Genomic DNA, 12,860 nt, shown 5'->3' with positions numbered 1-12,860 from the left:
CCCGAAGGCGCTTTTGAAGGCATGTTCATAGAAATCTGTAAAATGTGTATTTTGTGATGAATGGGATTATAAATATTTAAGTGAAAACACACGTAAAAAGCCGAGCTGTCATTCTTTAGCTCCACTCTGACAACTACAGGCTCTAACTCACACAATCTGCATTTTCCAACATCCGACATACGTCAGTGTGTGTTTTTATTTATCTCCCATTCTCTCAGCTCACTGGAGTTTGCAGAGTTCAGTAGATCTGTCCTGCATGTCTGTGTGTCTTCACCTTGTCTCTGTGCTCAGCGTCACACTCGTGTCCTCTGTGTTATTCTGTGTACGTACATATCTGTTAGTCCACTCGTGAACTGTCTCTTCATTTATCCGTGTATTTTTAAATGTGATGTGACCTGTTTTCAAAAAGTATTTGGAGAAACAAACAGTGGTAAGGTTTTGTGGGGGGGAGCCAGAGGAAAGAAGCCTGGAGTCCCGTCCGGCTCCTGTTGACACACGGACAGAGACTCTTTGTTTTTTAACTAACATGTTCAAATGAAAGAAGACAAAGTCTGAGGTGATGTAACACGTTCACTGTTTTTGTTTCACGCTTCTTCACAGACACACGCATAGCGCAGAACATACTACATACATGTGCCCCAAACAATGTACCACTCACTGGTCGATACGATTTTTGTTCAGAATATTTGCTTAATATTTACTACTACACGTTTCACTTCACTGGAGCAGTTTGCAGTGTTCAATTAAAATTCATTTATCACCATTTCACCAGTGTTGATTTTAATTAACACAGATTCATTAGTCTAATATTAAAATAACATTTAATCCTTCTTAACAAGTCTGATTCAGACTTAGATTTATTTTTTAAAAACACGATAAAACGTTGAGATGAAAATACTTTTAACTTATTTTTTTCAATGAAATATTCCATGTTGTCATGGTTATGCATTTCAATGGGAAAAATACGTTTAACTTGTTGTCTCTGAAAAGCACAATTATTTAGTTTAATGGCCACAAATCTGATTGGACCTAAAACAGCTTTAATGACTTGTTAAGATGGATTTTCTAACCAGTGTGTTATTTTATTGCTTTGACCTTCCTGTTCCTTTCCGTGAATAAATAAAAATCAATAAAAAGTTTTTAATGCAAGGAGCTAGGACACATATCTTTTTTTATATACTACACCTATAAACAGGGGGTTATCTCTCTATCTGTCTGTGATAAGAAGACAGTGTTAAGACTGATGAGCAAAGTGATTCAGGAGAACATTTAAAAAAGTGAAACAGCAGCAGAGTAGCTTTGTTCACTGGTGTTTTCCTTTAACACACCTAATCCTCTGTGCTGGTTTCCATTGTAACTGTGTTTTCTAACGGAAAATAAAAACTTTTCATTTTTTGCACAGACTCATTTGCATTTCTTCTCCTTCCTCTGTCCAGATGAGAAAGTGATGGCAGACGATGAGTTTACATGTGACCTCTTCCGCTTCCTGCAGCTTCTCTGCGAGGGTCACAATAACGGTGAGTCACTGGGGGGGGGGGGACTGTCTCTTCTCTGCACATCAGGATGGTTTAACGTCCAGCAGAGACAAAGGCAATGAACCACTGATTTATTATCCTCTACCTGAGTTGATAAGTAGACGTTTGACTGTGTTGGGACATTCTCCCTTTATTTTGTTTAGTAGATTTGAAGTATTTATACTATTTGAATTGTTGAAAACTATATTTTTCAATCTTGTTTTCTGTGATCAGATTTTCAGAATTACCTGAGAACTCAGACAGGCAGCACCACCACCATCAACATCATCATCTGCACTGTGGACTACCTGCTGCGACTGCAGGTCCCTGTCTCACACTGAATCAACACTAACTCCAGGTTCCTCAACGTTATACATTAACTTCCTCTTTCTGTCTGCAGGAGTCCATCAGCGACTTCTACTGGTACTACTCAGGGAAAGACATCATGGATGAGCCTGGCAAGAGGAACTTCTCCAAAGCCATGACTGTGGCCAAGCAGGTCTTCAACAGCTTGACTGAGTACATCCAGGTAAGAAGGTCACACCTCAGCTCGTGTGCAGGGAAACAAAGACACTATTATCTCCCACAGCTCTAACTTTCCACCTCTCGTCACCATCAGGGTCCCTGTACTGGAAACCAGCAGTCACTGGCCCACAGCAGGTTGTGGGACGCTGTCGTCGGCTTCCTGCACGTCTTCGCTCACATGATGATGAAACTTGCTCAGGTGAGAAACATCCTGACAAACGCACACTTAGTATTTATGTCCCTGTGCATTTACGTTATTTCATTTCTGGGATCGTCTTTGTAGAATCTATAATTCTCTGTGAATTATAAAACACATTTTTAAAAAAAAAATTTTTTATTCACGTTTCCACGTTGAGTTTTGACTAATCTTGTGAACTGTCTCTCTCATGGTTCCTGCAGAGTAAAGTATGTATTTATTTGATTATTCTTTGTCTTCTTTTCAATTAAACTGTTGTTTTTGTTTACTTCTTTTTTTAGTTTAACCAGCTTTCTTCCTCTTTCCTCTGTCAGATTGTTTCTGCCTCTTTACTGAGATATTTTACATGATGTGTATATGTACATGTATAAGTTTACGTATTTACACAACATTGTACTTGTTGGCTTAAATCCATATAATATTAGAAATTACACAATATTGGCTCAAACTATTTAAATGCAATTATGATAGTAATAATTCATTGACACAGTTCTGTTAAAGGTCCTAAAAGGTTCTTGACTTTCTGCACGAGCGTCTAACTCCAGTAAAGACGGCGGAAACAGTCTGATTAAAAAACTTAGTCCGTCTGAAAACGATCAGTCTTCATTTTTCTTCCTTTGATTCTATTTTTATATTATTTGACACCTTCAGATTCTGTATAAAATCACTAATCCTACTCACCTAATTAATTTGAATATCGTCTCCCTTCGTACTGACCAGCGCTGAGGTTTGATTGTGCGTTTGCTTTGTGTGTCTGTGACCTGTTTGACCTAACAGTGTTTCCTCCTGCTCTAACTGTGTGTGATGTTTGCTACTGATGCTGCTGTTAAAAAAAAAGAAGACATTTTTGTATTTTTATATCTTGTAATATGTTTTTGATGGGATCTCTTTTTAAAAAAAGAAAGAAGAACTTTTACTTTTTAAGATGAGTTGTGGTCATATTAGTTTACAAATGATTTGTTATTCATTATTTTTATCATTTATTACTATTTACTTTAAAATATGCTCTGATTTATCACAAATCAGCCACAACATTAAAACCACTCCGACCTGTTTTAATGGATAAAATATCTTTTATCTATTTGTAATCAGGTGTTGGTCTGATAATTATAATTTTGAAGATGTGGGGAGACGACAGCAGTTGCAGTTCTTTATAATGAAAGAAATATTTTCCATTAAATACAAAAATGAAGTAAAAATGTTGTTGATGACATTTTTATTCTGGTGTGTAACCCCCGTTAGATGCACCCCGACCCTGGACAACGAAACGGCGTAAGATTCTGTGTCTCTCTGCGATTATCATCCCATTTGATATCCCACCATGCTTTTCTCCCGAGGGGCTCACGCTTCACCGTGTTGTTTAATCCACAACCGGCTTCATCTCCCGCTCTCCTTCCCTTTGTGTATCTCATCTGCAGCAACTCACGGCTTCTCCTTTGCATTCGCCAGGTTCACCAGCTTTTCACGTTTTTTGTTTTTTCTAACAAGCCATGTATTCAGTTAGAGTAGTTAAAGTGTACAGCAGGTAGAAACACTGCATGTTCAGACGGATTCAACATATTAATCAAGTATAAATATGCTTCAGGAATTTGTGAGAGTATTTGGGCCATTACCAGGAAAGAAAATCTGAGATTACAAGAATACAGTAGATATTTTAGGCTTTGTGTGGTTTTACCAGTCGCCTGCATTAAAATGAGGAAGTTGGATTCTCCTGTTAAGTTATATTTAAGCACAAGTTTAATAAATAACTAAATGCTTCTGCACTTCTGAGAAACTTGTCTCTTTTGTGGAGGAGAAATGTTTGGAAGTTCGACTGTGAAGCTTTTGTTTTGTCACATCTACGTCATGTTTATTGGGGTTTTTTAAATATTTTCTCAAGAAACAATCACATTGATTCAGGATTTTTGGATCCCGAAGGCGAGCATGTGTTCTCCTTGCTGCTTATTTCCTAAAATACTGTTTTCTTTATTGTCGTAATAGGATTTGAGCCTTTTTCTCATTAAAGTTAATGAGACATTCTCAAAATCCTAAAAAAAATTCTTCAATATGGCTCTAACACGCTAGAAACTTTGACATTTTTTGGTTTTATTTCAAAACTAATATATAATAATGTATTTTAACTTCTAGACCGTGTTCTATGAAGAGTCCATTCAAAAGCTTATTGATTGATTGATTGATTTAAACATCTCGCTTTGCCTTTGTTCATTCAGCAGCTTGTTGTTTATGTTTCGCTGTTTCTTTTGAAAGTTTCCTCTGTGACTTCCCTCCGGCTCGTGACGCTTGCCTGTGCTGACGTCCCGTTTCCTCTAGATCTCCACCAGCCTGACAACCATTTTATTCTCTTGTTATCTGCTGGTGCAGGTCTTCAGGAGCGCTAAGATCAGCGTCTCCCAATACCTCTATGTCTTCATCGCTCCTGTGCTGCAGACACTTTTCCTGATAAAGGGGAAAAGGCAGAGCTGTCTAGCACCCCCCCCATTTTATACCTGTCCTCCAGTGTGTCCTGCTCTCCATCACATAGAGTGTTACTGTTTACCATGTTAAAAATGCATATTCTCTATTTAACAATGCAAACCCAGGATCATTTCTGGAGTAGAGCCCATTCTGAGGTAGCGTCTCTTCAACGTTTTATGTCTCAAGAGCTGAAACACACATGCTCTCACATTAAACTGTCTGTCCACGTCCTAAGAATATTGTTTTCTCTACTGTCTTGTTTGTGTTTGGGGCGATTTCGCAGGATTCCAGTCAGATTGGGCTGTTGAAGGAACTGTTGGATTTGCAGAAAGACATGGTCGTGATGCTTCTGTCTCTGCTTGAAGGTATGAAGTCCGATGACGCGCTTGCTCTTTCAGTCACAAACCTTTTGAACTCCCCTCACCTCCGTCGCCTTGTGCTTCTCCAGGCAACGTGGTGAATGGCACGATTGCTCGGCAGATGGTCGACATGCTGGTGGAGTCCTCCAGCAACGTGGAGATGATCCTCAAGTTCTTCGACATGTTCCTGAAGCTCAAGGACATAGTGGCGTCCGATGCCTTCCGAGACTACGTCACTGACCCGCGTGGGCTCATCTCCAAGAAGGACTTCTCCAAGGCCATGGACAGCCAGAAGCAATACTCTCCCTCAGAAATCCAGTTCCTCCTCTCCTGCTCAGAGGCCGACGAGAACGAGATGATCAACTTCGAGGAGTTTGCTGATCGTTTCCAGGAGCCAGCAAAAGACATCGGTTTCAATATCGCTGTTCTGCTCACAAACCTGTCGGAGCACGTACCTCACGACACTCGCCTGCAGAACTTCCTGGAGCAGGCGGACAGCGTGCTCAACTACTTCCGCCCGTACCTCGGCCGCATTGAGATCATGGGAGCCAGCAGGAAGATTGAGCGCATTTATTTTGAAATCAGCGAGGCGAACCGCAACCAGTGGGAGATGCCGCAGGTCAGAGAGTCCAAGCGACAGTTCATCTTTGACGTGGTCAATGAGGGTGGCGAGAGCGAGAAAATGGAGATGTTTGTGAACTTCTGTGAGGACACCATCTTTGAGATGAACATCGCTGCGTCCATCTCCGAGCCAGAGGGAGACGGTGCAGAGGAGGAAGATGACGAGGAGGAAGAGGAGGGTGCAAGCGAGGAAGTAGAGTCTGCAGAAGGTGAGGAGGGCAATGGAGAAGACGAAGCTCCGGAGTCGACCTCAGCCTTCGCCGACTTCCTGAAGAGCGTGGTTGACTTCTTCGGCATGTTCACCTTCCGTAACCTGCGGCGTCGCTACCGCAAACTCCGAAAGATGACCGTGAAGGAGATTGTGATCGGCCTGGTGACATTCATTTACACTGTTGTGATGGGAATCCTGATGTTCGTCTACAGCATATGTAAGGGCTTCTTTACGTTCATATGGAAAGTCCTGTTCGGCGGAGGCTTAGTGGAGGGCGCCAAGAAGCTGACGGTGACAGAGATCCTGGCCAGTATGCCGGATCCAACGCAGGATGAGGTTCACGGGGACCTGCCACCTGAACCCGGAGCTCGAGATGTTCAAGATGCGGATGAAGCGGCGGAACTCTTAGATGCAGTCGGCGGAGAGGAGGAAGAGGATGATGGCGAGGACAGGGAAGGGGGACGCCTGCCTGGCTTCAATACTCCCGGGGGACTCGGAGACTTTGGCGAGACGACGACTGAAGAGCCTCCAACTCCAGAGGGCACGCCGCTGCTGAAGAGGAAGCTGGTGAGATGTTCCGTCTCGTGGTTGTCGACTGTCAATGCGTTGATGTGTTTGCTCTGCATTAGTTAACTGTTGAGTGTGATTGAAACAGTTGGAGGCTACGGTGGGACCAGGAGAGGAAGAGGTTGTCCAACCTGCACCAGAGACTCCAGAGACTGAGAAAGCAGAGTGAGTTGTCTGCAGCTTCTGTTAAAGGTCGTCAGGACAATACAGGAACAACTTGGACGAATCATAGCTGTGTTGTATAAAATACACATTTCAGAGATTGGACATTTCTTAAAAAGGTGATGATTTAATAAAAGATTATAAATGTTTCGACCATACTAGTAGTCAAGAATATACCATGGGTGGCTGTATCTCAGGAGGTACAGCCGGTCATCCACTAACCAGAAGGTCAGGGGTTCGATCATCAGCTCCTCCACATGTTTGTACAAGACACTGAATCCCGAGGTGGGAGTGATGTATGATGGGAAAGCCCAGCTGGAGGATCTGAGGCAGCGACCAGGCTTCAGTTCTGGATATGTCGTGGAGTCGTCAACTTTTCAAATATGAAACAAAGTGCTGATCCTGGGTCCGCAGCATGTTTTCATGTCTCTGTCTCTTCCAGCACTGAGAATGGAGAGAAGAAAGCGAAGGTGGAACCCGAACCCGAGGTGAAGGCGCCAGAGCCAGAGGAGGAGATGGAGGAAATGGTGGTGAAGACCAAGGCGAAGAAGGAGAAGAAACATGCCGAGCAAGGCTTTGAGCTGTGGAATGAGCTGGAGGTTCAGAGGATTAAATTCATGGTGAGTACTTCTTTATTTCATTTCTTGACATATTTTCATATTGATGTTGCTGAACACAGGTTTTAACTCACTCCTCTGGGTCTTTCCTTCCAGAACTACCTTTCTCGTAACTTCTACAACCTGCGGTTCTTGGCCCTGTTCATCTCCTTTGCTCTCAATTTCATCCTGCTCTTCTACAAGGTCTGTGCAGTTAAAGCCTTTCACACATACACCTCCAGTATCGATGACATTCCACCTGCAGCAGGTGGCACTTCACCTTTTATACATTTAATTGTTAATAACCCAACAAGTCAAAGTCCCTCAGCAACATGAAGTCACTCTTTTGAAGTTTCTTTTCATGCCACATGAATATAATCTACTTGAGGACTATCCTTGTTCCTCCCAGGTGTCCGACAGTCCTCCAGGCTCCAGCGACTATGAGGGCTCTGGTCAGTTTGAGGGCTCCGGCCTGTTTGAGGGCTCTGGCATGTTTGAAGGCTCCGGTGCGGAGGAAGACGGATCTGGAGTGGAGGACGGAGGAGAGGATGACGAGGAAGAAGGTCCCATGTACTACTTCCTGGAGGAGAGATCGGGTTACATGCAACCGTCCATGGCTTTCTTCGGTATCGTCCACACCATCATCTCCATCCTCTGCATCATCGGCTACAACTGCCTCAAGGTGAGCGGCCACAGCTCCACCAGAACCCACCTGTGTTTTTATTGGTGTCTGCTCGGAGGTCTCATGTTTATTTGTCCCCTTTCCGCTCGATGCTCTCAGGTCCCTCTGGTTATCTTCAAGAGGGAGAAGGAGCTGGCCAGAAAGCTGGAGTTCGACGGACTCTACGTCACCGAGCAGCCAGAGGAGGACGACATCAAGGGCCAGTGGGACAGAATGGTGCTCAACACGCCGTAAGCCCCCCCCCCCGCTCCATTATCAGAGAGATGGATGGATTTATCAGAGCACTGACAATTATCAGCCAATGTTTAAGCATCAAAACTCTCTCTCTTTAGATACTGAGAATGATAATGATCACAAAGGTTTTATATTTAAGGTTTAAGGTTTTATTATGTTCACAAAATGAACAGACAAACTAAGAGAAAAACATAATCTCTTGGTGAAGGTAAGAAACAAATGACCCTGAAAGAAACAGAAAGTTTGGTGACTCTTGAAAGTTCTTCACTCTTTGTGTTCTACATGAATAATCCTCCATCACAGCTGAATGATTAACTAACACCAGCGGGCAAGTCTTGACCTCTGGTTTCAATCCTGTTGCATGTGTGATCATGGAAACAAGGACAAAATGACCAATAATCAAATAATATCCATATTAATGTCATGTTTAATATAGATATATGTATGCATGTCATGTAATACACAGCGTTAGACTTCTTTACCATGTTTCTCTGTCCATGCAGCTCCTTCCCCAACAACTACTGGGACAAGTTTGTGAAGAGAAAGGTGAGTTTTTCAGCTTTGGCCTCATGAGGTCGACCATGTTTTCTGCATCTGGTAGTAAATGGACGTCTGTGTGCGACGTCTCCAGGTGCTGGACAAATACGGAGACATCTACGGCAGAGAGAGGATTGCTGAGCTGCTCGGGATGGACCTGGCTTCTCTGGACGTCAGCGCCATGACGCATGAGAAGAAGCCTGAGCCAGACACCTCCATGTTCAGCTGGTATGTACTGTTTCATCTCAAGTCATTTAATGAACAGGTTTATTGTCCCAAATGCAGCAGAACAAACGTGTCCCTCTCTCTGCAGGATCACGTCCATCGACATCAAGTACCAGATCTGGAAGTTTGGTGTCGTGTTCACTGACAACGTGAGTTCAAGAAGCAGTTTTTCAGTATAATTCAGAGTCTGTTTGGAGTTTGGCGTCGCTGACGGCCCTGATTCGTGTTGCAGACCTTCCTCTACCTGGTGTGGTACATGTTGATGTCTCTGCTCGGACACTACAACAACTTCTTCTACGCCGCTCATCTTCTGGACATCGCCATGGGTGTGAAAACCCTGCGCACGATCCTGTCCTCCGTCACTCACAACGGCAAACAGGTCTGCACGGCTCCACCTTTTCCCATCTGTCACGCATTTTGTAATTGATCTGTCACCGGTGACGTATGTGTGTGTGTGCTCCTCGCAGCTGATGATGACGGTGGGTCTGCTGGCGGTGGTGGTGTACCTCTACACCGTGGTGGCCTTCAACTTCTTCCGCAAGTTCTACAACATGAGTGAGGACGAGGACGAACCGGACATGAAGTGTGACGACATGATGACAGTGAGTGGACGAGGGGCAGTAACCCTGGCGTGATTATTCTGATGTGTCAAACAACATGAAGCTGACCCCTGTGCTCCCTCTCTCCTGCAGTGCTACCTCTTCCACATGTATGTCGGCGTGCGTGCTGGTGGTGGTATTGGAGATGAAATCGAGGACCCGGCTGGAGATGAATATGAGCTCTACCGAGTCGTGTTTGACATCACCTTCTTCTTCTTTGTCATCGTCATCCTGTTGGCCATCATCCAGGGTTCGAACTGATTATTTAATTGTGGATAATTTGATGCTCGGGCTCGGCAGGTTGCTGCAGTGAGGAATATTGAATAAGGGAACAGTCCCACAGTCTTTTGTGGCAGGTCGGCTGGAACAAAGGCTCTCAGGTCGTCCAGAAGCAAAAAACTGTGACAGCTAAACATAAATGAAACTCAGGCCCCGACGTAAAACAGAAAAGCAGAAAAAGTTGAAACGAAAACAAATTATAACACAAACCCCGGAAATACAAAAAAGACATATGAAGCCAAACAAAACTAAATTACAAGTTCAGATCAAAAGAGTTTCTTCTTTCAAAAAGTCTTTGCAAAGTCCTGCAGATCCTAACGTGCAAAGGAAGTGTACTTGTAGACTGTAGTTTTTTGTTAATGTCTGTAAACGTGGCTGTTAGTCTGTTTGCTTCAACAACACAAACAAACACACACTAAAACAATGAACTGCTGACAAAATCAAAACAATAAGCAGCATGTGATTAAAAGCCTTGATTTGTAGACTTTAAAAAGCTTTAGGAAAACCGGACCGGTCAAAATTTGAGAATAAACAAGGAAACTTTAGGGAAAGTACATTTTGCTGTGAAAACCTGTCACAAAACAAGACCTTTACCTCCCTCAACAAACTCTAACGTTGTTGTGAATCACTCTGATCCTCAGTCCAGTAATTAATAACACTGTGTGTGTGTGTGTGTGTGTGTGTGTGTGTGTGTGTGTGTGTGTGTGTGTGTGTGTGTGTGTGTGTGTGTGTGTGTGTGTGTGTTTTTCAGGTTTGATCATTGATGCCTTTGGAGAGCTGAGGGACCAGCAGGAGCAGGTCAGAGAGGACATGGAGGTAAGATCATGAGTTTCTGAGGGAGGGAACCGGGAACTTTACAGAAAACCTGCAGCTCCAAGCAAAGAAGGAAGCAAAGTGTTTTCATGTGAAGTGTCTGTGTGTTTCTCCCCCCCACAGACCAAGTGCTTCATCTGCGGAATCGGCAGCGACTACTTTGACACGACGCCGCACGGCTTCGAGACGCACACCTTAGAGGAACACAACTTGGCCAACTACATGTGAGTTTCAGATTCCTGTGTTTATTGTGGTTTGATCCTAAATCAGATCAATAGGCATCAGCTCTTTCACCCTAATATCAAAAGTTAATATGAACATGTGACAGATATTTGTTCTGTTATTGTTTAGCTTTAAGTTGATGTTCTGTTTTGTGTCTGTTCTTTTCCTCTTTCAGGTTCTTCCTCATGTATCTCATCAATAAAGATGAAACAGAACACACTGGACAGGTCAGTGAATATAGAGATGATTGTAAAGAGAGATAATGAAGTTGTTATGTGTCTGTGTCTCTCGTCTTAAGCTTCTCTGTCGTCTGTGTTTCAGGAGTCCTACGTGTGGAAGATGTACTCGGAGCGATGCTGGGACTTCTTCCCCGCCGGAGACTGCTTCCGGAAGCAGTATGAGGATCAGCTCGGATAACGTCCCGCGTCCTGAATGTGCGTCTGACGGAGAAAACGTGAGGAGGGGTGAAGAGGAGGAGGAGGAGGAAGAGGAGGAGGAGGAGGAGGAAGAGGAGGAGGGAAGTCCAGAGCGAGGAAACGCGTCTATGTCTTTGTTTTGTCCTTTTTCTGCACATTTTTCTCTCCTCCGTTGAAGCTATGCACACTTCGACTGCACTAATGTTACCAACTGCAGCAGAATGTTGAAGGATTTAGATTTGAGAAGAATCACAAAATATCAGACAGGCATAAAAAGACACAACAAGCCAGGGGCCTTTTTATTCCGCTATGAAAACACTACATGGCCTTTTTCTGTGTAGAATATATACACAACGGGCTCTTTCAGTAGCTACTGCTGTAAACATTACAGTGCCTATAGCAACGTCACTGCTTTACCCACCTGATAGCTTAGATTTTTAGCTTTAACCCTTTTATTTGAGACTAGAGTGGATGTGTAGTATTTATATTGTTTGTAAGGTTTTTTCCTACGTGGCTGCTGCTGTTTGATATTTTCATTTCCGATTTCTGGTGTTTTCGCTGAGAGCGTTTTTGCAAAGAAACGATTCGGCTGCTCACACTCGTATCTTTGACGGATCCCGAGCGGACGTTTTAGACGTAGAATCTCGATGGCGTGTGGGGGAAAAAAAACTTTTGTTGAACTGACCTGTCAAACTCACGAAACGGAGTATACGTGACATATACTGGTGGGGATCGGCTGTATTGACGAAAACCAGTTTGCACTCTGAAGTCTTACGATGGGTCCCTGGATGTACGTGGCCCCCTATCTCCACTGGTGTCTCTGTGCCATATAAGATAGCGACTCACACATCCTGCGTACGAGGATGCCAAGGTTATTTATTTATTGTTTATATGCAGATGAGACCTTCTGAAGACGACCGTTTTAGCCCGTCTGTATTTCTGGCCAACAGCCTGCTTTACGACACTTTATGCACAAATAGGTTTTGTTGTCAGTGCATTAAAATAAGTAATGAATGTATTTAATGTATACATTTTGGCCGACGTGTCATCTGTATAACTGAGTAATGACGAGGCCGCCTAGAGGTCTTTTGACGAAGAGACGTATTTTACATAAATCATAGATACATATTTATTTTTCTTTAGGGCTTTGATGAATCCATGCTACTGTGTCGGACATGAACGTGTCGCGCGTTCCTGTTTGTGAAACACTGGTGAAGAGAACCGGTCTCTCACAGGAGTTGATGCCCAGTTTGCAGTCAGAAGAGAAGAGTAGAAGCTTTTTGTTGTTTTTCGCTAGTTAGGTTTTTAATGATAGATATTTTTAGGGAATCCAGCAAATCAGTTGTTTTTTCTCGATCAAATAAAAAGCCACGTGCGGTGCGTTGATCTCAGACGGTTCTGTATCGCTACGCCTCGTTCAGAACTCGAACTCACAACCTCTCCATCCTGTACTTGACGTCACGACTCTTCTTCGTCAGAGGCCGAGCGGCACCTCGCCCGCTGACGGCTCTGAAGTGCTGCATGTGCCGCTCCCAGAGGCAGCGGATGGCACGGAGCTGAGTGCAGATCACTGCGCTCCACCTGACTGAGAGTCCTCTGACTGAACCCTGTGTTTCAATACTGAATAAACAGATTATTTTAAGGAGAA

The 12,860-nt window shown here is 43.7% G+C and overlaps 1 protein-coding gene across 2 annotated transcripts in view; it reads left to right on the top strand.

Moving 5' to 3' along the window:
• The window catches only part of ryr1b (ryanodine receptor 1b (skeletal)), a 59,301-nt gene extending 46,441 nt beyond the window's left edge, over positions 1-12,860 (top strand). For both annotated transcript variants that reach the window (XM_035155151.2, XM_035155150.2), the window contains exons 85-105: positions 1,437-1,517; positions 1,749-1,837; positions 1,915-2,043; positions 2,134-2,238; positions 4,973-5,054; positions 5,138-6,447; positions 6,536-6,612; positions 7,052-7,229; positions 7,323-7,409; positions 7,615-7,887; positions 7,987-8,117; positions 8,625-8,667; positions 8,753-8,886; positions 8,972-9,032; positions 9,116-9,262; positions 9,351-9,485; positions 9,576-9,732; positions 10,513-10,577; positions 10,698-10,798; positions 10,972-11,023; positions 11,118-12,860. In XM_035155151.2, the coding sequence (XP_035011042.1) occupies positions 1,437-1,517; positions 1,749-1,837; positions 1,915-2,043; positions 2,134-2,238; positions 4,973-5,054; positions 5,138-6,447; positions 6,536-6,612; positions 7,052-7,229; positions 7,323-7,409; positions 7,615-7,887; positions 7,987-8,117; positions 8,625-8,667; positions 8,753-8,886; positions 8,972-9,032; positions 9,116-9,262; positions 9,351-9,485; positions 9,576-9,732; positions 10,513-10,577; positions 10,698-10,798; positions 10,972-11,023; positions 11,118-11,213 (3,533 nt within the window). In that variant the 3' untranslated portion in view covers positions 11,214-12,860. The remainder of the gene's footprint in view (positions 1-1,436; positions 1,518-1,748; positions 1,838-1,914; positions 2,044-2,133; positions 2,239-4,972; positions 5,055-5,137; positions 6,448-6,535; positions 6,613-7,051; positions 7,230-7,322; positions 7,410-7,614; positions 7,888-7,986; positions 8,118-8,624; positions 8,668-8,752; positions 8,887-8,971; positions 9,033-9,115; positions 9,263-9,350; positions 9,486-9,575; positions 9,733-10,512; positions 10,578-10,697; positions 10,799-10,971; positions 11,024-11,117) is intronic.

The sequence above is a fragment of the Hippoglossus stenolepis genome, chromosome 4, assembly GCF_022539355.2.
Source record: "Hippoglossus stenolepis isolate QCI-W04-F060 chromosome 4, HSTE1.2, whole genome shotgun sequence".
In the NCBI taxonomy this organism is placed as follows: Eukaryota; Metazoa; Chordata; class Actinopteri; order Pleuronectiformes; family Pleuronectidae; genus Hippoglossus; species Hippoglossus stenolepis.
This window is presented reverse-complemented; position numbering and strand designations above follow the sequence as displayed.